Below are 21,295 nucleotides of genomic sequence, written 5' to 3' on the forward strand. Positions count from 1 at the left end.
TTGCGAGGGATCATTTATTTAAAGGGACAGGTAAGTATTAATGGTTAATTAAGAATATTAAAGGACTTTTTTCGTGGTTATGTTTTTTGTTCAATTAAAATACTTTTTCTATGTGTTTGTGTGTTTATTTACTTTTAACTCTTAAAGGAAATGGGTAAGGGGTACAAGTACCTCTATACTCATTTCTCCTGGGAGGGAGGGTGGGCATCTGGGGGACCCCTTTTTAAAGGGGACTCCCAGATTCCACCATGACCCTCCCCAGGAAATCGCGGCCTCCACCTCCACCGCCCATCGGAGGTGGAGAAGAGCCCCTTGTCCTTGGATTGGACAAGGGCTCGGAGGGGGAGGGGAAAGCTTGGCTGCCCCTCCCCTTCCGAGACCCCCCAATCCATGGACCATGCGGGCTGGTATAGTCAGGGTGCGGAGCCCCACGCGGCCGGTGCTCCGCATTCTGGCTATCCCAGCCTGCATGGGGGACAAGGGGTTAAAGAGGTCTGGGAGGGGGGACCCCACGTCGTTTTTTTTTTATATTTCCCACACTCAGAACGAAGTAAGTAAAACTCTTCCCACTTGGGGGAATCTATGAAAATAATACACTATTGTTACCTGTGCAAAAAAAACTGACATTTTCTGCATTTAAAAGACATTTTTGCCCTTGAAACTTAAAAATCGATTTTCTCAAAAACTTTAAGGTCTTTTTGAAAAAAAATTTTTTCCTCTTATTACCACTGATCCCCTTAATATACCCTGGGAATTTGGTGTTCCTAAACTTTAAGCAGGCTTTGCTATTAACCGTTAAAGTCGGCGGGTTTTTAAATGTATACATTTTTACTTTGAAACTTTAACATCGATTTTCTCAAAAACTATAAGGTCTTTTTGAAAAAAAAAATTTTCCTCTTATTCCTCCTGATCTCCTTAATATATTCTCCAAATTTGAGGCTCTTAGCATTTAAGGGGGCTTTGCTATTAACCCTTAAAGTCGGCGGCTTTTTTATATTATACGGAGCGTTACGGTTTAACGCGAAATTACGGTAGCGTTTAATGCGAAATTACGGCATGAACGAAACGCGAAATTACGCGTTGAAAATTACGCTTACGGTATTTTCAATTACGATTTTAATGGCAATTACGCTACGCTAATTTCGCATCGTAATCGCAAATTTCGCATGCGTAATTATAGTAATGCGAAATTACGAAAATTTCGGCTCAACTCTACCCATCTCCCTTCAGCCCTTCACGACCAGCATCCTCTCTATGGGTAAACAGTGTCACTATGCATGTGACCAGCTGGCGGGTACTGGTGGCAGGTCACATGATGATGACACCGCTGTAGCCATGGAGATAAGATGTTGGATGTGCGGCTGAAGGGAGATTGGCGCTGGAAGTTGAGAGCTGGGTGAGTAACCTTGTTTATGCTCCCCTCACAACTCTGCATAGAGAGGGAGAGAAAGAAGAGGAGGGAGGGAGGCGCGGCCTTGCAGGCTGGATCACACAGCTAAATGGCCTGGTACGGCCTGTGGGCCATGCAGAGCTGGGACAAGGTCCTCCAGCACCCAAGGCTGAGACAGCAAAGTGCGCCCCTCCATCTCTCCCACCCCAGCCACTACACACTGATTGCTATTAGACTAAGAGGCCCCTCCATCCCTCTCACCCCAGCCGTCACACACTGATTGCTATTAGAGGCGCCACAGGGCCCACAACCTCCCAAACACCTTAATATCTAGTTATCTGGCTTGCAGTCACTGCCATGTATCCCCTTTTCTTATTTCTTTCTGCTTCAAACACAATTAGGAATGACAGCTGAATGAATTGTGCGCCCCCCTCCTACACTGCGCCCTGAGGCTGGAGCCTCTCCAGCCTATGCCTCGGCCCGGCCCTGGGGCCATGCTTTTCCCATGGCTGCTCAAGCTACTATTTACTTAACCTGTTGCCAATGAATCACTGCCACCTACTGGTTGTGACAGGAAAAATAGGTAAGCTGAATTATTGTTCACAGCCTCATTTTAAATTAATTTAAAGCGGACCTGAACTCAGAACTTCCTCTCTGCTCTAAAAGATGAGCAACAACCAGTGGCATAACTAGAAATCACTGGGCCCTCCTGCAAAACTTTGGATGGGGCCCACTTCCTCTGCACACTGAATAGAATCTGTCTACAAATCTTTATCTACAAAACTTTGTATGATTCCTTATCAGTGGCTGAGCGGATGCAGTTATTAGAACAATTGTGCTGAGTGCAGAAAGTTTTTTCTCTCCTTGCCCTTAGTTGTCAGTCTCTCAGGATGGGCCCCCCGTGGCTTCTGGCCCCCCTGTGGCTGCATCCCTTGCAGGGTCTATTGTTACGCCCCTGGCAACAACATAATAATCTTTAAAGAAAAACATTTCTTTGTTACAGCTCATACAACTCCTGTAATAAATCTGCAGTGTGTCTACTTCCTGCTTTCTGGGAAGTAGACATGGGGTTAATAGCCTGTTTACAAATTAGCTGCTCTGCCATGGCAGAGGAAATTCCTGAGCTGATACAGCTAAGAGATCAAATTAACACTTGTGATGAGTCACAGATGAGGGTGAATTAGACAGGCTAAACTCTCTAAATACATACAGGGTGCATTTCTCTATGTTTTCCTTCTGTCCTGTGCAAGAGTTCAGGTCCACTTTTAAGAACCCTTATGTATAAGTGCTCTTACAATTTAAAGGGGCCCTGAGCAGATGCAGTGGGTAGGCATATAAGCATACCATGGGCCTATTTGGTACTAAGTAGACACTCACTGGCCCCTTAGGTAAGCGCTCCTGCTCCCGGGCTGGCTGCTATCCGTAACATGGGATCGGCGACTCTGACATAAAGTGCCACTGTGACCCGGAAGAGGAAGCCTGCGCAGGCTTCCTGGATTCTGCCTCTCCTCCGTATATAAACCGCAAAATGATGCGCGGTGGAGGGAGGGGGAAGAAGCCAGGAAGCCTGCACATGCGCAGAGAAGACACGCAGGCTTCCTGTTCCAGGTCACAGCGCCACTTTATGTCAGAGTCGCCGATCCCATGTAACGGATAGCAGCCAGCCCGTGAGCAGGAGCCTATGGGGCCAGAAAGTGTCTCCTCTTAACCAAATAGCCGTGGGTATGCTTATATGCATAGCACATCTGCTCAGGGTCACTTTAAAGGAAACCTCTAGTGGAGGGGTTGTGGAGGCGGCCATCTTTAATCACGTTCAAAAATGCCAGCTGCCTGGCTGTCGTGCTGAGCTTTTGGGTTTAGCAGTATCACACTAGTGAGATTAATGTCAGCTCCCTTATCACGCCTATGTCTTCTGGGTCAGTGCCTCAAAATGGCAGCCACCACATCCCCCTCTTGTGATCTTGTGATGGAGCAAATAAGGAAGATGACACTGCTAAGTTTGTTAAAGTGTAATTCTACTCATGCTAACCACTTCACCACTGAAGGGTGTTTCCCCTTCTGGACTAGAACAATTTTCGCCTTTCAGCGCACCTCCCTTTCATTCGTTAATTACTTTATCACTACTTATCACACTGTAACGATTGGGGAACTATCTCTGTGGTCAGCGCATAAGATGTGCGCTGACACTGCGGAAGTCCTCCACAAGCGTGTAAAACGACAGAACCCAGCTGTGGTGCAATGCACCTGTAGAGAGAAAGTGAGCACAGAGACAGAATGTATGTGTGTCCACCAATCTAGTCGCCACCCAGCGACGGTGAACACACAACAGCGGAAACGAAGTGGGAACGCAATCGCAAGAGTGGCGATTGCCAATGTATGTGTGTCCACCAATCTAGTCGCCACCCAGCGACGGTGAACACGCAACAGCGGAAACGAAGTGGGAACGCAATCGCAAGAGTGGCGATTGCCAACAGTGACACAAGACCGAGTTAGACAGAGCACAAGTGTAGCAAGAAAGATATAGCAAATAACAATGATCAGAACGCCAAGGAAAATAACAAACGCTAGCTAAACGCAAACTCCGCACTCATTCACAACAGCGAACGCGTTAAAGACACGATCACCGCGCGTTAGGCGCCCAGTGATAAGCGTGCCACCCTAACTAACCAATGTACACAAACATGAAATAGAGAACGCGAACGCTTGCTAAACGGTTACCTCACCGAGCCTACAGCAAGCGTTCGTACCAGACAAGACAGAGAGAAGGAGTAGCCAGCAGCAACAGCAGCTCTGGCCTACACTCCCAGACAGAGCACAGAAGGAACCACCGCCACTACCGCTAGAGCGGATATGATCCGGACAGACAAATAGATGAAGCAACCAGTTGCAACCGCTGCTCTGGCTTGCACCCCTAAGACGGAGTACAGAAGGAACCACCACCACTACGGCGAATGCGATCCAGACAGACAAACAGATGGAGCAACCAGTAGCAACTGCTGCTCTGGCTTGCACCCCTACAGACAGAACGATTTCCTGTCGACCGCCGCTGGCGACAAGACAATCGCAACAGACAGACAGATATGAGGCAAAACAGATAATACAACCTGACTACGCTAGAAGGGATGCCTAGTGCAGTCCCAAGGAATTACTCTAAGATAATCTTAGCAAACAATAGCAAAGGCTGATACTCCAGGTGAGTTAGCAGGAACAAACCATCATGACCAGCAAGGAATTCTGGGAGCAAAAGGTATTTATACTGCAAACCATCAAAGGAAGCAGCTGAGCAATTTGCATGGCAATTGTATGCAAATTCCTCACCAGCAGAGCAACTCTGAAACTTGCAAAGTTAAGACAGGTCTCTTTTCCAGAGACCTGCAGCACTCAGACCTAAGGATTGGTCAAACAGCTGTCTGCCTGTGCAGACAGCTGAGCAGATCATTACACACACCAAAATGATCTATATCTTTTTTTTTTTTTCTCTCCACCAATTAGGCTTTCTTTTGGGTGGTATTTTTTTTGCTAAGAATTATTTTATTTTATAGGGAATAAGAAGAAAAAAAATAATTGTTTCTCAGTTTTAAAATAATAAGTGCTACTGTAATTAAAAACCACACATTTTATTTGCCCATTTGTCCCGGTTATTACAACATTTAAATCATGTCCCTAGTACAATATATGGCAACAATATTTTATATGGAAATAAAGGTGTATTTGTTTTCCATTTTATATTTTATTTTTTTTAATTACAAGTCTTTTTTGCAGAAATAATATACCCTCAGGGCATCCATATTTAAGAAACTAGGTCGTTAACGGAACAATATAAGTATTCACTTTTAAATTATGTCACATTGACTTTTTTTTTTACAAGTTTATATGTTTTTTTTGGTGGGGTGGGGGGGGGGGGGGGGGGGAACGAAAATAATAGTGTAGTGCATTGTTATTTTTGTCCACTAGATGGCGCCAAGTATAGAGAGCTGAATCAAAGCTTTCTATTCTCTAACAAAAGTGAAAGCAGTGTGATTTTTTTACATTTTTTTGATGAATAATCTCTGCTGTTCCTTACAGCAGAGATTATTCATAAATCAGGCACTTAGATGAGTGCATTGGGAACATGTTCCCATTCACCACTCTGTCCTGTAACTGCTGGTCGTGAGTGCGAGCATGGGGGTGCATGCACGACAAGCATCAGACGAATATCTACGTCCCTGGGACTTTAAGGCCTAGTGCACACCAGAGCGGTTCGGCTGCGGATACGCTTGGGTAATGTATTTCAATGGGCTGGTGCACACCAGAGCGGGAGGCGTTTTGCAGAAACCCATACTCCCGGGCTCAGAGCCGGGACAAGGTCCTCCAGCACCCAAGGCTGAGACACCAAAGTGCGCCCCTCCATCCCTCCCACCTCAGCCATCACACACTGATTGCAATTAGACTAAGAGGGCCACAGGGCCCACAACCTCCCCAACACCTTAATATCTAGTTATCTGGCTTGCAGTCACTGCCATGTGTCCCCTTTTCTTATTTCTTTCTGCTTCAAACACAATTAGGAATGACAGCTGAATGAATTGTGCGCCCCCTCCTACACTGCGCCCTGAGGCTGGAGCCTCTCCAGCCTATGCCTCGGCCCGGCCCTGCCCGGGCTGCTGCAGATTTTGGATTGCGGAGGCATTTCTGCCTCAATGTTAAGTATAGGAAAAACGCAAACCGCTCTGAAAAACGGCACTTCAGAGCGGTTTGCCAGGCGGTTTTTGTTACAGTAGCTGTTCAGTAACAGCTTTACTGTAACAATATATGAAATCTACTACACCAAACCACTACACAAAACCGCAAAACGCTAGCTGAAACGCTACAGAAAAAGAAGAAAAAGCGTTTCAAAATCTGCTAGCATTTTGCGGATCTGCTAGCAGTTTTTGGTGTGCACCAGGCCTAAGAGCACTCCTGCAGGGTGTAGATATACTGCCTGGCTACTAGTTAAAGTGTACCAGAGCAAACTAAAAGCTTTATACAAACCTGTGGCTTCCCCTCCGCACCGACCTCTCCCACGCTGTCTTCCTTTGCCTCCTTGCTTGCTCGGTAGAAGACCCATTAACTTGGCAAGTTGGGGCCAGTTGGCGCAGTTCACCCATGCACGCAACCCCATCTTGCTCCCGCAGTAGTACTGAGCAGGCGCACAGCGCTCCCGGTCACCGAAGCATGACAGGGCGTTTGCGTGCACGCGGCCAGGCATGCGCAGTATGCCCCGACCTGGCCAAGCTAACAGGGCCTGCTACCGAGCAAGCAAGGAGGTGGAGGAGGACGGCGTGGGAGCGACCTGCGTGGAGGAGGCTGGTGGAAGCCCCAGAATTGTATATAACTTTTATTTTTCGTCTAAGGTTTCCTTTAAAGAACAGTTGTTATACAAATTTGCAATTTGTGGTTCTACGATTGCCAGGAAGCTTCGGTGTCACTTTGCCACCATGACAATGTTTGGTGTACAGACTGCCACAAGCTCCCATCTTCCTGCATGGCTAATGAGCTGCTTGGAGCAGGATCCCTTGTTACTGTTTTTCCATATATGGGGTAATCAAGGGACTGCAGCAAGCTGAAGCATCTTTCTAGCATGTTATGTCAGGAGCCCCGTGGGGTGGCTGCAGCCATGCGCCCACAGCAATTTCGATCGCGAAAATAGCGAAAACTAAAAGGCATAGGGCGGCAGTTTATCTATCATTGGAAAGAGGAGAAAGAGAGCTTCAAAATGATATGCATCTTTCCATAGTTACATTGTATTACACAGGACGACTTTTCTCCAAAGTCGGCAGCTCGATTCAGCACAATGCAATGAAATATAATGAAATATAAGGAACTCAGGGGGATATAATTACAAACATCATGCTGGTAGGTGTGAGGATGTAATTAATTTGTTGTGGGTATGCTTAAAGGCATACCCACAGGCACTGCCCGGAGTCCCTTTAAGGGCTCTGCCTCTGACACAGGAGACCAGGGTTCGAATCTCGGCTCTGCCTGTTCAGTAAGCCAGCACCTATTCAGTAGGAGACCTTAGGCAAGTCTCCCTAACACTGCTACTGCCTATAGAGCGCACCCTAGTGGCTGCAGCTCTGGCGCTTTGAGTCCGCCAGGAGAAAAGCGCAATATAAATGTTGTTATTTGTCTTGTCTTTGTCTATAGGGTGCGTCCAAGTGGCTGCAGCTCTGGCGCTTTGAGTCCGCCAGGAGAAAAGCGAGATATAAATGTTATTTGTCTTATCAAATTATGCCATGCGCTGCTGATTGTCTTCAGAGCCAGGCTCTCCTCCTACGTCCCCCTCCTGCTACTGTGAGCTCTGCCACTGCCCACTCTACCCTCCCTTCCCACAGAGAACCACAGCTGCAGCAAGAATGATAGCAGCAGATGGCAAACGCTCACTCACCTATCCATGATCCAAGCGATAGAGATCCCGTCATCTGAAACCCATCTGTCTCCTCTACAGTGCAGCCGCTCTCTCTGAACTTCCTGATTCTCAGATCAGACAGGAAGTAGGAAGTAGTACTAGTAGTAGTAACAGAGCGACAGCACTCTAGAGGAGACAGATGGGCTCCGAATGACGGGACCTCTATTGCTTGGATCGCAATAGGTGAATGTGATTCATCTGGTGCTGTCATTCTCCCCCACTGCGGCTGCCTTCTCTGCTGGACTATCGTATTCACTGGGATGGAGGCTGCATGGTGGCTGTCTAGTTTGGGAGGAAGTCGGTTGTTCGGTGGTGGGGGTGGTTATGTAATTCTGTCTGGGGAACGGCTTCCGGTTTGGCGGTGACCAGAGCTTTCTGCTATTGCCAGGCTGGAGATGCAGGGGGAAAGTGCTGCTGCTGTGATATCTGGCACCCTCTTCACAGCGGTGCCCCAGCCCCTGAGTGCATATGTCCCAGCCATTCATCTCTCACTCTGCATTTTGCCGCTGCTATTCCCTGCATTGTGCACCCACAGAGGAAAGCGTGCTGTTGCCCATAGCAACCAGTAGCTCGGCTGCCCGGTGTGTGCGACATATTGCTGTGCAGCTGCATCTTCTGATTCTATTACGACATGATGGGGGGCGGGGGCAAATCAGTTTCTTTGCTTAGGGCCCCATTTAGCCTTAATCTGGCTCTGAGTGGCTGTGTAATTCCATGTGGACAAAAACCCAATATAAGAAAGCTGAAATAATATTTGTCCAAATTAGACATGGGAATCCCGGCTTGCATGCAAATCTCATGCAAAGTGTTTGCAGCGTGGAGCTGGGCCAATCCTAATTGTCAGGAAGTGCGTGTGATTGGTCCCATACCACCCTGCATACAATTACCATGGAACATCAATCATTCGCATCTCACTCACTTTTCAGGATGTACTCCCTACTTATATTAGTTACTGCAATCAGTCTTTAAAGGACACCTGAGATGAAAATAAATGAATGAAATAAACAACTTTATCTATCCTCCTTCTCCTAAAAATGACTTTTTAAGACATTCCACAGTTTTATTTTATATTTAAATCTACTTTTTAAGTTTTTACTGTTTTATTGTTTTTGCTCAATGACACATTCATTGAAGTATGCCAGAACTAAAATCTATTAACTATGGACCTTTTTATCTCTTTCCTGCTCTCAGAAGCCATTTTCTGCTAGGAAAGTGTTTTATAGTAGTAATTTCTTATCAGTGAGGGTCACACTGTAGTCTGACCCAGTCCTGACTCAGACAGGAAATGCCACTTACATACCTGATGTTTAACTCTTTCAGGCAGAGAAAGCAAAAAAGTAACACAGCCTAGTTATTTGTGTGCTAGGCACTGTACATACACATGTCTATCTCATCATGTCACAGGTCACTTCGGTTATTCTTTAAAGGGAACCTAAACCCTAGGGGGAAAAATGAGTTTCATTAACCTGGGGCTTTTACCAGCCCCCTGCAGCCGCACTGTGCCCTTGACATCACGCCTCTGGTCCCCCGCCGGCAGCTAGTTTTGTTTTTGCTGACTCGGAGTGTTGACACCCGCTATAGCATACTGTTACAGCGGTAACGTGTGTAATGATACCCCGAGTCAGCAAAAACAAAACTAGCTGCCGGCGGGGGATCAGAGGATCCAGGAGTGACGTCGAGGGCACAGTGCAGCTGCACTTTTAAGGATACCTGAGGTGACATGTGACATGATGAGATAGACATGTGTATGTACAGTGCCAGGCACACAAATAACTAGCCTGTGTTACTTATTTGCTTTCTCTGCCTGAAAGAGTTAAACATCAGGCTTGGTAAAAGCCCCAGGTAAGTGGAACTCATTTTATTTCCTAGGATTTAGGTTCCTTTTAGGCTACTTGCACACCAAGACGTTGCGTTAGGTGCTACGTTAAGGTCGCATAACATGCACCTAACGCAACGCCTGGTGCTCTTCGATGTGGACGTCAGAGTGAGCCGCGTTGTGCAGCTCACTCTGGCGTCCATGATGCCGTGATGCGCACTCTTGGACGCATGCGGCGTCACGTGGTCCCGTCCGGCCAGTCGCCGCACAGAGCGGCCGCTCCAGGAAGTAAACACTGCACGTCACTGAGTGCAGTGAATATCAATTAGTCATGTGCCTGGCCGCTCTCCCCTCCTCCCCAACATGACTGAGCATGTGCAAACAGTCTAACGCGGCTTAAGCCGCTCTAACGCCGTAGCATGCTGCACTTTCGGAAGAACGTGCAGCGTTACATGTAACGCCACGTGAGCAGTGTGAACACACAAATTTGAAGAAAGACAAAAGCGTGCACCTTCCGTCCAGGAATTTAATCTCATGTGTAGACAGTGTTACAACCATTAGTACGTTTCAGTACATCAGCGTGCAGAATCCAACATGAGGTGGACATTGATGTGAAGCTTACGTGTCCATCCAGGTGGCTGGTCTGTGGGAAGGAGGTGGGTGGGAGGCACAGAGGTGGTGAGCGACGGCCATTTCACATCTCCTGGCGCTTGGTCACGCTGCGTGCCACAGATAGAGGAAGAAACGAACAACCGGAGCTTAAGACGGGAGGCAAGCTCCGCCCCTTCCGGCTACGCCACTTCCTCCTCGTGAGAGTCCGTTGCCCTGGTAACGGGGACGCTACTGCCGGGGACCTAGCGGGGCAGAGCAGATAACTCCGTCTTCCACTGCGAAACCACCCTCCGCATACAGCACTTGCGTTCACGGCGCTGTAGCAACTTGGTGTTGAGCGCTCAGTATGCGGCGGGTGCTCAGAAAAGGCACACCTGCCGCCCATGTTGAACGCTCCCTAAACGCACCAGTCTCGTGGGAGGTCAGAAATTAGACCAAAACTATAATTATTATTACAAACGGGGGAGGCCCGCTGCCCCTCCGTGTATAAACGTCCCCGCAGCCAGGAACTAACGGGAAGGGGTGACTCAAACAGTGAATACTATAACAGTGTCTTTAAAAACACAAAGACGGGGATTACTCCATGGCCAACGAAAAACATCAAAACTGACCTACAGGCTATGGCTGGGTACTTCGGTCACAAAGGAACCATGAGAGGCATTGGGGGGGGGGGGGAGGGGGGAAAGGAGAAAGGAAGGGGGAGGGGGGGTGGGAAGGGAAGAAGGGAGGGGAGGAGGGGGAGAGGGAAGGGGAGGAGAGACATTGTAGTAAACATTGTAGTAAACCAATTTAGTTATATGGGTGGACTTGTAGGAAGCACCTAAGCTTCACATCAAATATCCAAATAAAAACTATAAGTCAACACCCCCCCATGTACATAACGTTCCGAATTCTGAACAAGGTTATATTAACCCCTAGGCAAGTCCAGTAATAACGAATACACAGCCCACTTGTGTTACATTGCTGTGCGTTGGGGGAGCGTTACAGGCTGCACTAACGTGCGCCTGTAACGTCTTAGTGTGTAAGCAGCCTTAAAGGTAAAAACCTGAGATGCTGAAGTGGTTAATAATGCTGATCAGCTTCTGCCAGGCATTGCCTTGAGTTAAAAGATAACACTATTACACTTGAAGCTGTAAAGGTGGCCATACATTATCTTTTCTCTCATTTAGAAAGGGCGATGCGAAGAGCGTTTAATAGTGAAGGCCGATGAGATGTTAATAATTACTGCTGGTGTGCAAATTTCATGCAGGTCAGGACTAGGCCAGTCATTTGCACGTCCTGTTGATTTTGATTGGCCCAATCCAAACCTGCATATGATTTGCATTAAATTTGCAAGCAACAACGATGAGCACCTAATTTGACATCTTCAGTGTTTTAAATCAAACCTGAAACAAGCTGTTAAAAAAAGAAAGAAACGAGTTTAAAACTCACCTATGTAGGGGAATGGCTATGGGTCCTATAGATCTCCAAGTCCCAAATTGTAGAGATTCCCATCCAGGACTCAACCCACAATGGATGTAGTATCAAACTTGTTTATTTCAATCTTGCAGACATATACAGCATAACAAACAGCACAACGTTTCAGGCGTGGGCCCTTTATCAAGTGTGGGTCAAGTCCTGGATAGGAATCTTTACGATTTGGGACTTGGAGATTGAGAGGTGTGATGGACTCCTCACCCCAGTAGGACTCCCCGAGATCTACTTGGTAAAATCCTGAGGCTGGTGAACCATTTTCCACAGTTTCTGGGTCCTATAGAGTACTCTCTCCGTCCCATCATTCCCCTGCTGTCCCCCGTTCAAAATTGCCACATTCAGGACTCCTCGGAATTTAGGCTTCTGAAGTATTTGCGTTCCCAAGTGTATCTAAGAATGGCGCATCCATACTGCGCATACACAAGCCCGGACTCTCTAGTGCACAGTATGGATCCATCTGCCAGAAGTCCTGGTACTTCAGAAGTCTGTGGAGAGCCAAAGACATATTCAACCTGCGGGTGAAATCATTTCACTGTGGGGACAGCGGTGGAAGGAGGACACATAGAGATAACCGGGAAGTCTCTAAAGGATCCAGATTCCCGAGCCTTCCCTCTGGTATCTTTCCTTTTTGCAGCTCGCTTCACATTCACTTTAAACGTTTCCACTTGATCACTTTCGACAAGGTAAACAATAACAGGTGTAAATTGCACATGTTACTCTTGTTGAGCACCCAACCCAAGGCTGCTGCAACGTTCTCCTTTTAAGGATTCATGATACTGGACCCGTCTACTTGTTAAGGCCTTCACTACCCAGAGCAACACTGGCCAGTAATGGACATGAAGGCAGAACAGTCCAATCTTCCATCCTGTGGCTCCTATATTCCAACAACTCAGTGTCTAGTCCTCCCACACAAGTGGGACTCGTGCGGTGTATAATTTACCATACTACTACATTTTGGGACCTCTGGTCTCATTCCGTCCTGGTGATGGAGTGGCCAATGATCACACAGCACAAGATGAGTATTGTATGTAGATAACTAAGTATTATTTGGTGCACACCTCCCCTTTGGAACTTATAATGTTCTCACTTAGCTGTGGGTACTTTTACATTACGGATAAGGTAAGGTGGTGGCCATTTTCAGTTTGCGTTGGGTGCTCCTCACTTCCTTCTGGCACTGTTGTTCTTTCAGTAACTGTTTGTTCTGTTCCTCCAGCTTCTTCTTCTGTGTCTGCAGGACCCGGAACTGGTGGATAAGTTGGAGAAGCTCTTGCCTTAGAACTTGGTTCTCCTCTCTTACCTTCTGGCTCACATCCTGCAAGGCATTCTTGGCCTCCTCCTGGGCCTTCTGGGACAGCTGGTTTAGTTGTTGCTCAGAGTCCTTCTGGCACTGCATTTTTTGCCGTAGAAAGGCGCTCTTCACCCTCAGCAAGGAGTCAGCATGCTTGCCCCGGGAGGACATGACCTCATCTTCCAGACGTTTTATGAGTGCTCTCTGCTCCTGCTGGAGTTCTTTCATGGGTTCAAGCTCCTTCAGCTCTTTCTTCACATTGGCCAGCTCTGATTCTCTCTGGAGAATTTGGTCTCTCAGCTTCTTCTCTTCCTGGTTAAAAAACAGTTCAAGTTCTTCTTTTTGACGCCTGATGTCCTCCAGCTCCCGCCTGTTCTGGTCATTTAGGCTGATGATGACATCCTGCCGCTTTTGGCTCCTCTTGCTCATGTACAGTAAATATTCCTGACTCTCCACCCGGACTCTCTCTGCCTCCTCCTGCAGGAACTCGTTTTCTCTACGTAGCTGATCCAGCCGTCTCCTCAGTCCATCTTGCTCTATGATTAAACGGCTGTGTTCCTCTTGTAGATGTCTTTCCCTCTCGCTCACCACAGCTTCCTTTCCATCCCCACCATCTTCCACCTGTTCTGGGACCTCTTTAGCGGAACCCTTTGCAGATTTGCCTTGTGACTTCTTCTTTGGTGGCATCTGAAACATACACAAGAAATGGCTTAGTGAGATTTAGAAGGCGTTATGCTATGGAGAAACTTTAACCAGATCAGTAATATTGTTTTTCTTTTGTTTTGTTTTTTAAATATTGAGCATGAAAAAAAATCTTGAAAAATGAACTAGGTAAGGCCTCTTTTCCATGAGCAGCTGAAAGCATCAAATTCACCGCTTGTCAACTGCTCCCGTCCACCGACTGGGTGGTTGCTAGCGATCGGCACAGGCAGTGGTCAGGTGGACAGGCGGCCCCTTTTTGTATTCCAAATCCAATTCCAAAAAAGCTTTATTGGCAGGACCAAATACATTTAGCATTGCCAAAGCAAAAACAAAACATTAACATGGGGAGGGGGGATTGTGGGAATAAGGGAAGGATATAGGGGGTTGGGGTAGTCCATAGGTGTGTGGAGGATGTAAGGGACAGCATGGGGGACTGGGATATACAGTCCATAGGGGGGTATTGGGGTAATACAGTCCATGTGGTATCATGTTCCTCTCAGTTGGTGGCAGGCTGTGACATATCGGGCAGCTATTGGCCTCTGAGCACAGCGGTGTGTCTAATTATACACGGATAGGAATGTTTTATCAGTTAAATGAACAGACGCCCGTTTGCTGAAAGAGATGTTAAAGGACCACTAATACAAAATGTCTAAAAAATAAAACTAAAAAATGTTTATTCTGGAAATAATGCTAGTACACGGGATAGTGAAGGGTTAAGAATCAGTTAAAAAATAAATCACCCTGCAGCATGAATGTGACAGCTCTTCCAACAGACAGCTCCTATCTGCTGGCTCATGGCCCATACTGACGGGCTACAATTGACGCCGCAACTCCGCCGCAACTGTCGCTAGTCCGCGTGAGTATGCGGACTAGTGACAGCAACCAGCAGGGAATACCCTGAGCTTCCGGCGGGGGGAGGAACATCAGCGACAGCTTCCTTCGTGTCAGTTGCCAGGTCCCTCCGCCGTGTGTATGCGGAGGGACCTGGCGACGAGCTGTCGCCGGCCTGTCGCGCACACACTCCCGTGTGCTAGCGACAGGCCAGAAATGTTGCCCGTGAGTATGGGCCATAAGATTATTAGACTGTACTGTGGGCTGCTAAGGGCTTTCCAAGCAGTAAAGCTGTCTCCTCCTGGGATGTTAGCCAGGCAGATAGGAGCTTTCCTCTGTCGGAAGAGCATTTGTAATTTTGTTTTTAAAAGGGAACCTGAACTCTTGCACAGGACAGAAGGAAAATATAGAGAAATGCACCCTGAATGTATTTAGAGAGTTTAGCCTGCTTAACCATTTCAGGACCACAGGCTTACACACCCTAGTGACCAGGCTATTTTTTTACAATTTTGGGCTCTGCAGCTTTAAAAGCTTGCTACAGAGCCATACCATGCGGCACACAAATGAATCCTCCCCTTTTTCTGCCCGCCAGTTTCTGTTGGTGGGCTCTGATCGCTCCCCCGATGTTTATTTATTTATTTATATATTTGTTGTTGTTTTTTTTTAAATAAGCATACCTATTTTTTTTCCCCCTCCCTCCCCCCCCCACCAGCCAATCACTGCGATCGATTGTCATAGGCATCAGCCTATGAGAGCCGATCGCTCTCTGGGCCTCCCCAGGGGGACAGCCGAGTGACACGGCTGTCCCTAGTACAACGCTGTCGTAGATCGCAGCACTGCACAATGTAAATAGACGGCGCTTTTGCCGTCTAACAGTCTCCTAGTGGCGATCGCCGCTGGAAGACTGATGACAGAGCTCCATCATTCAAGCAGAAATGTGCGCGCATCGGGGCGCGAGATCTCCTGCAAAACATGCCCCAAGGACTTGACGCCAATTGGCGTTACGTGGTCCTGGGGGAGCCGCCACGTTCACGCCCATTGGCATGACGCGGTCCTGGGGGAGGAGCCACGTTCCCGCCCATTGGCATGACGCGGTCGTTAGGTAGTTAAAGCGGACCTGAACTCAGAACGTCCTCTCTGCTCTAAAAGAGACACAACAGCATAATAACCCTAAACAAAAAACATGTCTTTGTTACAGCTGATACAAATCCTAAAATAAATCTGCAGTGTTTCTACTTGCTGATTCATGGAGGCAGACATATTGTTAACATGCTGTGCTTTCAAATGGGCTTATCTGCCATAGGTAGTCATGTGACACAGGGAGAGATCAAATTACAACTAGCGATTAGACACAAATGAGGGGGAATTATACAGGCTAAACTCTCTAAATGCATACAGGGAGCTTCTCTCTGTTTTCCTTCTGTCCTGTGCAAGAGTTCAGGTCCAATTTAAAGGACAACTGATGTAGGGAGAGTATGGAGGCGGCCATATTTATTTCCTTTTAAACAATACCAGTTGCCTGGCAGCCCTGCTGGCCTCTTTGGATGCAGTAGTGCTTGAATAACACCAGAAACAAGCATGCAGCTAATCTTGTCAGATCTGACAAGAATGTCAGAAACACCTGATCTGCTGCATGCTTGTTCAGGGGCTATGGCTAAAAGGTATTAGAGGCAGAGGATCAGCAGGACAGCCAGGCAACTGGTATTGCTCGAAAAGAGATAAATATGGCAGCCTCCATATCCCTCTCACTACAGGTATCCTTTAATTACCCCTCGTTTGTGTCTAATCACAAGTTGTAATTTGATCCTCCCCTGTGTCACATGACTGCCTAGGGCAGATAAGGCCATTTGAAAGCACAGGCTGTAAACAATACGTCTGCTTCCATGACTCAGCAAGTAGAAACACTGCAGATTTATGGCAGGATTTGTATCAGCTGTAACAAAGACATGTTTTTTGTTTAGGGTTATTATGCTGTTGAGTATCTTTTAGAGCAGAGAGGACGTTCTGAGTTCAGGTCCACTTAAAGGAAACATCCAAGTTAAAAAAAACAAAACAAAGATCCACTTACCTAGGGCTTCTTCCAGCCCGTGGCAGCCGTCCTGTGCCCTCGCTGCAGCTCCGGAGGCTCCTGGTCTTCTTCCGACGTCATCGGGACGGTTCTGCAACTGCGCAGTACAGTCCCGATGACGTCGACCGGACCACGTGACCCGCACCGTGGAGCGCAGAAGACGCCCACCCAGAACCGGACCTGGAGAGGTCGGCTGCGCCACGGAAGAAGACCAGGAGCCTCCGGAGCTGCAGCGAGGGCACAGGACGGCTGCCACGGGCTGGAAGAATCCCCAGGCAAGTGGATCTTTGTTTTGTTTTTTTTAACTTGGATGTTTCCTTTAAGTGTTGCTGCCCAGCAGAGAAAACGTAATAATTATTGTTCATCTATCACTGGTGTCCCCCCAGCTGTAGTCCCGACACCCCCAGTGATCAGCAGAGGGAAGGCTGTAATTCTTGTTCATCTATCACTGCTGTCCCCCCAGCTGTAGCCCTGACACCCCCAGTGATCAGCAGAGGGAAGGCTGTAACTCTTGTTTATCACTGATGACCCCCGAGTTGTACTCCCGACACCCCCAGTGATCAGCAAGGAATAGTTGCACAGCGCTGTGTTACTCACCCTCTGGCTGTCAGCAGGAATCACACTTGTTGTGTTGGATGTGAGGAAGCAGCGTGACTCGATTCATTCCTCTCCCGTTACCTGGAGACAACAAACAATTCACATCACACTCCCTCCTCCCAGCTACTCCTCACCAATCTGTGCTGCTGCATCCAGTGTGAGCCCTGCAGCCCCGACAGCCAATCACATGTCCCGTTATACATCCAGACTGCAACTCTAAGGCAGGGAGCCCACTTGTTAGAATCGCATGCACAGCACAAAACGCACGTGAAATCCCATGTGAGACCCCACTCACACTTGAAAGCACAACATTTGCAGGAGTGATTTCTCCGCGATTTCACATGGAAAAATCACTGGACACTGCAGCAATTTTTCTGCAATCGCGTTTAGCGCTTCTATAGCACTAAAACGCGATCGCAGGGAAATCGCCTGAAAATGATGCAGGCTACACGTTTGCCGATTTGTGTTAATTGCCGTTGATTAACGCAAATCACCCAAGTGAGAACGGGCCCATAGGGTATCATTGCACTAGCGGTTTAAAAAGTGCTATTGCTTGAGCGTTTTGCCGAAATCGCTGGCAAAACGCTCTAGTGTGAATGGGCCCTAAGTCTATGAGACACATGCAATTTGCATTCAATGCCTTCCTAAGGCTACATTTCCATTAAAAGCATGCGGATCACATGTGAAAGTTTGGATGTAAAATTTGCATGCGAGTGTGAAAGAGCATGGACATATATGCAAATTCACTACTTTTCTTTTTTTGGGTGAGGGGGGAGGGGTTATAAGTAAGTCTTATTTTTATTATTGATCACATATGTGAAAATGTGCACAAAAAATGAGTAATTGGCTGGCTGCATGACACCTGTACCGATTGTGGAATTATCTCCGTGGTCAGCACACAAGATGTGCGCTGACACTGCGGAAGTCCTCCACAAGCGTATAAAACGGCAGAACCCAGCTTTGGTGCAATGCACTTATAGAGGGAAATTCCCACCAGCAGATGGAGCTGTGGAGTGCAGAGGAACAACCCTTCTGCACTGCCACAGATGCTAGATGGGAATTGTATGAATTGCAACAATGCAGGGCAAGATAGCCCCCAGAGAGAGTGAGCACAGAGACAGAATGTATGTGTGTCCACCAATCCAGTCGCCACCCGGCGACAGTGAACACACAACAGCGGAAACCAAGTGGGAACGCAATCGCAAGAGTGGCGATTGCCAACAGTGACACAAGACCGAATAAAGACAGAGCACAAGTGTAGCAAGAAGAACACAACAAATGACAATGATCAGAACGCCAAGGAATATAACAAACGCACTCGCTAAGCGCGGTCGCCGCGCGAAAAGCGCAACAGCGACAAAGCACGCTAATGACGCGGTCTCCGAACGAAAAACGCAACAGAGACAAAACACGCCAACCCTAACTAACCAATGAAACACGAGAATGAAAAGAGAGCGCGAACGCTTGCTAAACGGTTACCTCACGGAGCCTACAGCAAGCGTTCATTTCAGACAAGACAGACAGAAGGAGTAACCAGTAGCAACCGCAGCTCTGGCCTACACTCCCAGACAGAATACAGAAGGAACCACCGCCACTCCCGCTAGGGCGAATGCGATCCAGACAGACAGACAGATGGCGCAACCAGTAGCAACCGCTGCTCTGGCTTGCACCCCTAAGACAGAGCCGCTAGGGCGAATGCGATCCCAACAGAAAGAATGATTTCCTGTCGACCACCGCTGGCGACAAGACAATCGCAACAGATAGACAGTACAAGGCAATACAGATAATACAACCTGACTACGCTAGAAGGAATGCCTAGTGTACTTCCAAGGAATTACTCTAAGATAATCTTAGCAAACGATTAGCAAAGGCTGAGACTCCAGGTAAGTTAGCAGGAACAAACCATCATGACCAGCAGGGAATTCTGGGAGGAAATGGTTTTTATACAGCAAGCCATCAGAGGAAGCAGGTAAGCAATTTGCATAACAAGTGGATGCAAATTCCTCCCCAGAACAGCAACTCTACAGCTTGCAGAGTGGAGACAGGTCTCTTTTCCAGGGACCTGCAGCACTCAGACCTAACATATGGTCAAACAGCTGTCTGCCTGTGCAGACAGCAGCGCAGATCATTACAACACCCATACGCTGAAGAGGAGTGAAGAGGACCTGTATCGCTGCCAGGAGCAGGAAACATATAACGCTCCTCTGCCACTCTGCATGCCCACAGGACCGGGCCCCGCAAGTTGCTGCCCTCCCTCTTTCGGGGGCAATTGTTATGTGTGTGTGTGTATAGGGATGAAAGTCGTATTATCGTTCTCCTTGCAGCTCCTGTCCTTGTATGTCATATGATGTGCATCAGGGAGCTGCAGGAAGATAGACTGTATGGCATGGTGATAGAGGAGAAATGAGGATGTGTCTATCTGCTAGATAATGTATTGTCGCTGTACTGTCATACATTGCTCTTCTACAGAAGCCCCCCCCCCCCCAAGCTCCTACACATTATTGTTACATCCCTACTACTCGGGATGCACTCATCCATGGCCGAAATAAGCTAATTTGATGGCCTCCAATCAAAGAAGTTGAGCAGAAGACCCTTCAGGATGTAGTTATGTAGTGACAATTGCTGCACACTATGTTACAGCATGACATAGACTGAGAGGAGGAATCCACAGTGACAATCGCTGCACACTATGTCACAGCATGCCACAGACTGAGAGGAGGAATGTGCAGTGGCAATCGTTGCACACTATGCCACAGCATGCCACAGACTGAGAGGGGGAATCCTCATTGACAATTGCAGCACACTACATCACAGCATGTTCCAGACTGAGGGAAGAAATCCACAGTGACAATCGCTGCACACTATGCCACAGCATGACACAGACTGAGAGGGGGAATCCTCATTGACAATTGCTGCACACTACATCACAGCATGTCCTAGACTGAGAGGAGGAATTCACAGTGACAATTGTTGAACACTATGTCACAGCATGCCAAAGACTAAGATGAGGAATCCACAGTAAAAATCGCTGCACACTATGTCACACAACATGTCACAGACTGAGAAGAAAAAATCTGCAGTGACAATCACTGCACACTATGTCACAGCATGCCACAGACTGAGAGGAGGAATCCACAGTGACAATCACTGCACACTATGTCACAACATGCCAAAGACTGAGATAAGGAATCCACAGTGACAATCACTGCACACTATGCCACAGACTTAGAGGGGGAATCCTCATTGACAATTGCTGCACACTACATCACGCCACGGACTGAGTGGAGGAATCCATAGTGATAATTGCTGCACAGTGCACACTATGTCACAGCATGTCACTGACTGAGAGGAGAAATCCACAGTAACAGTATTCCCTGTGGTTATACTGCGCAGTCGTATCACGCAAGCCCGCGATTGCATGGCCAAGCGATGCTAGTGGGAAATGAGCACTAGTGGAAGAGGGCCCTAAGGTGTATGCTCTATAAAGTTCATATTGACTACAGTATTATGAACAGGTAGAGGCAGGAAAATGACAGCAGAGTTCGCACCCCACATATCACTGAGACATACCTCCCAACTTTTTGAGATGAGAAAAAGGGACAGTTAAGCCACACCCATGCCACATCCCTGGCCACGCCCCCACCACACACCTAGTCACGCATACCATAAAGATTTCATAAGAAAAATATGCTGTTTTAGAATTCATACCACACTGGTCCTTTCTATCCTGGTTCATTTTCCTTCATAGTAACATTTTACAATTAGTAATATATCAATGTGAATGAAACACATTTTTAGTAGAGAAATATATATATATTTACATAGAAAGAGGGGCAAACTCCTGAAAGAGGGACAAATGTGAACTATGCTGAGACAGCACAGCTCCCCAATACAATACAGATGATTGTACACTCTGCAGTCACCAAGAACGCGCACCACGGTCACCCCTGAGCATGCGCAGAACAATCACCCCATGGTACAGGTCAGCTCTCCGCGGGAGCGCGCACTTCGGGAGATCCCTGAGCATGCGCAAGACAATCACAGCTTCGCCGCGGCGCAGCTTTAGTGGCGGGGGTTGTGACGTCACGTCGCCT

General features: G+C 47.6%; 1 protein-coding gene across 5 annotated transcripts; it reads right to left on the reverse strand.

The window, feature by feature from the left end:
- Positions 1-10,184: 10,184 nt before the first annotated feature.
- Positions 10,185-21,278, reverse strand: LOC137571134 (coiled-coil domain-containing protein 166-like). 5 transcript variants are annotated; one of them, XM_068279865.1, is made up of 3 exons: positions 21,172-21,236; positions 17,202-17,282; positions 10,185-13,690 (listed from the first exon to the last, which is right to left on the reverse strand). In XM_068279865.1, the coding sequence occupies exon 3, from the start codon at positions 13,688-13,690 to the stop codon at positions 12,824-12,826; it is 867 nt and encodes a 288-aa protein (XP_068135966.1). In that variant the 5' UTR covers positions 17,202-17,282; positions 21,172-21,236; the 3' UTR covers positions 10,185-12,823. The 5 variants fall into 5 exon arrangements, with proteins under 5 accessions (XP_068135966.1, XP_068135964.1, XP_068135967.1 ...); XM_068279863.1 differs by lacking the exon at positions 21,172-21,236 and adding an exon at positions 21,023-21,142; XM_068279866.1 differs by lacking the exon at positions 17,202-17,282 and having other exon boundaries at positions 21,209-21,278.
- Between the last annotated feature and the right edge of the window lie 17 nt (positions 21,279-21,295).

Source organism: Hyperolius riggenbachi, chromosome 4, assembly GCF_040937935.1.
Source record: "Hyperolius riggenbachi isolate aHypRig1 chromosome 4, aHypRig1.pri, whole genome shotgun sequence".
NCBI lineage: Eukaryota > Metazoa > Chordata > Amphibia > Anura > Hyperoliidae > Hyperolius > Hyperolius riggenbachi.

Excerpts from the sequence above, each read along its gene's own strand:
- LOC137571134 (XM_068279862.1), bottom strand. The coding sequence starts at position 21,228 with ATGCTCAGGGATCTCCCGAAGTGCGCGCTCCCGCGGAGAGCTGACCTG. Across the intron at positions 13,691-21,171 it reads GAGCTGACCTGTACCATGGG|ATGCCACCAAAGAAGAAGTC; the intron begins GTGATTGTTCTG and ends TGTATGTTTCAG.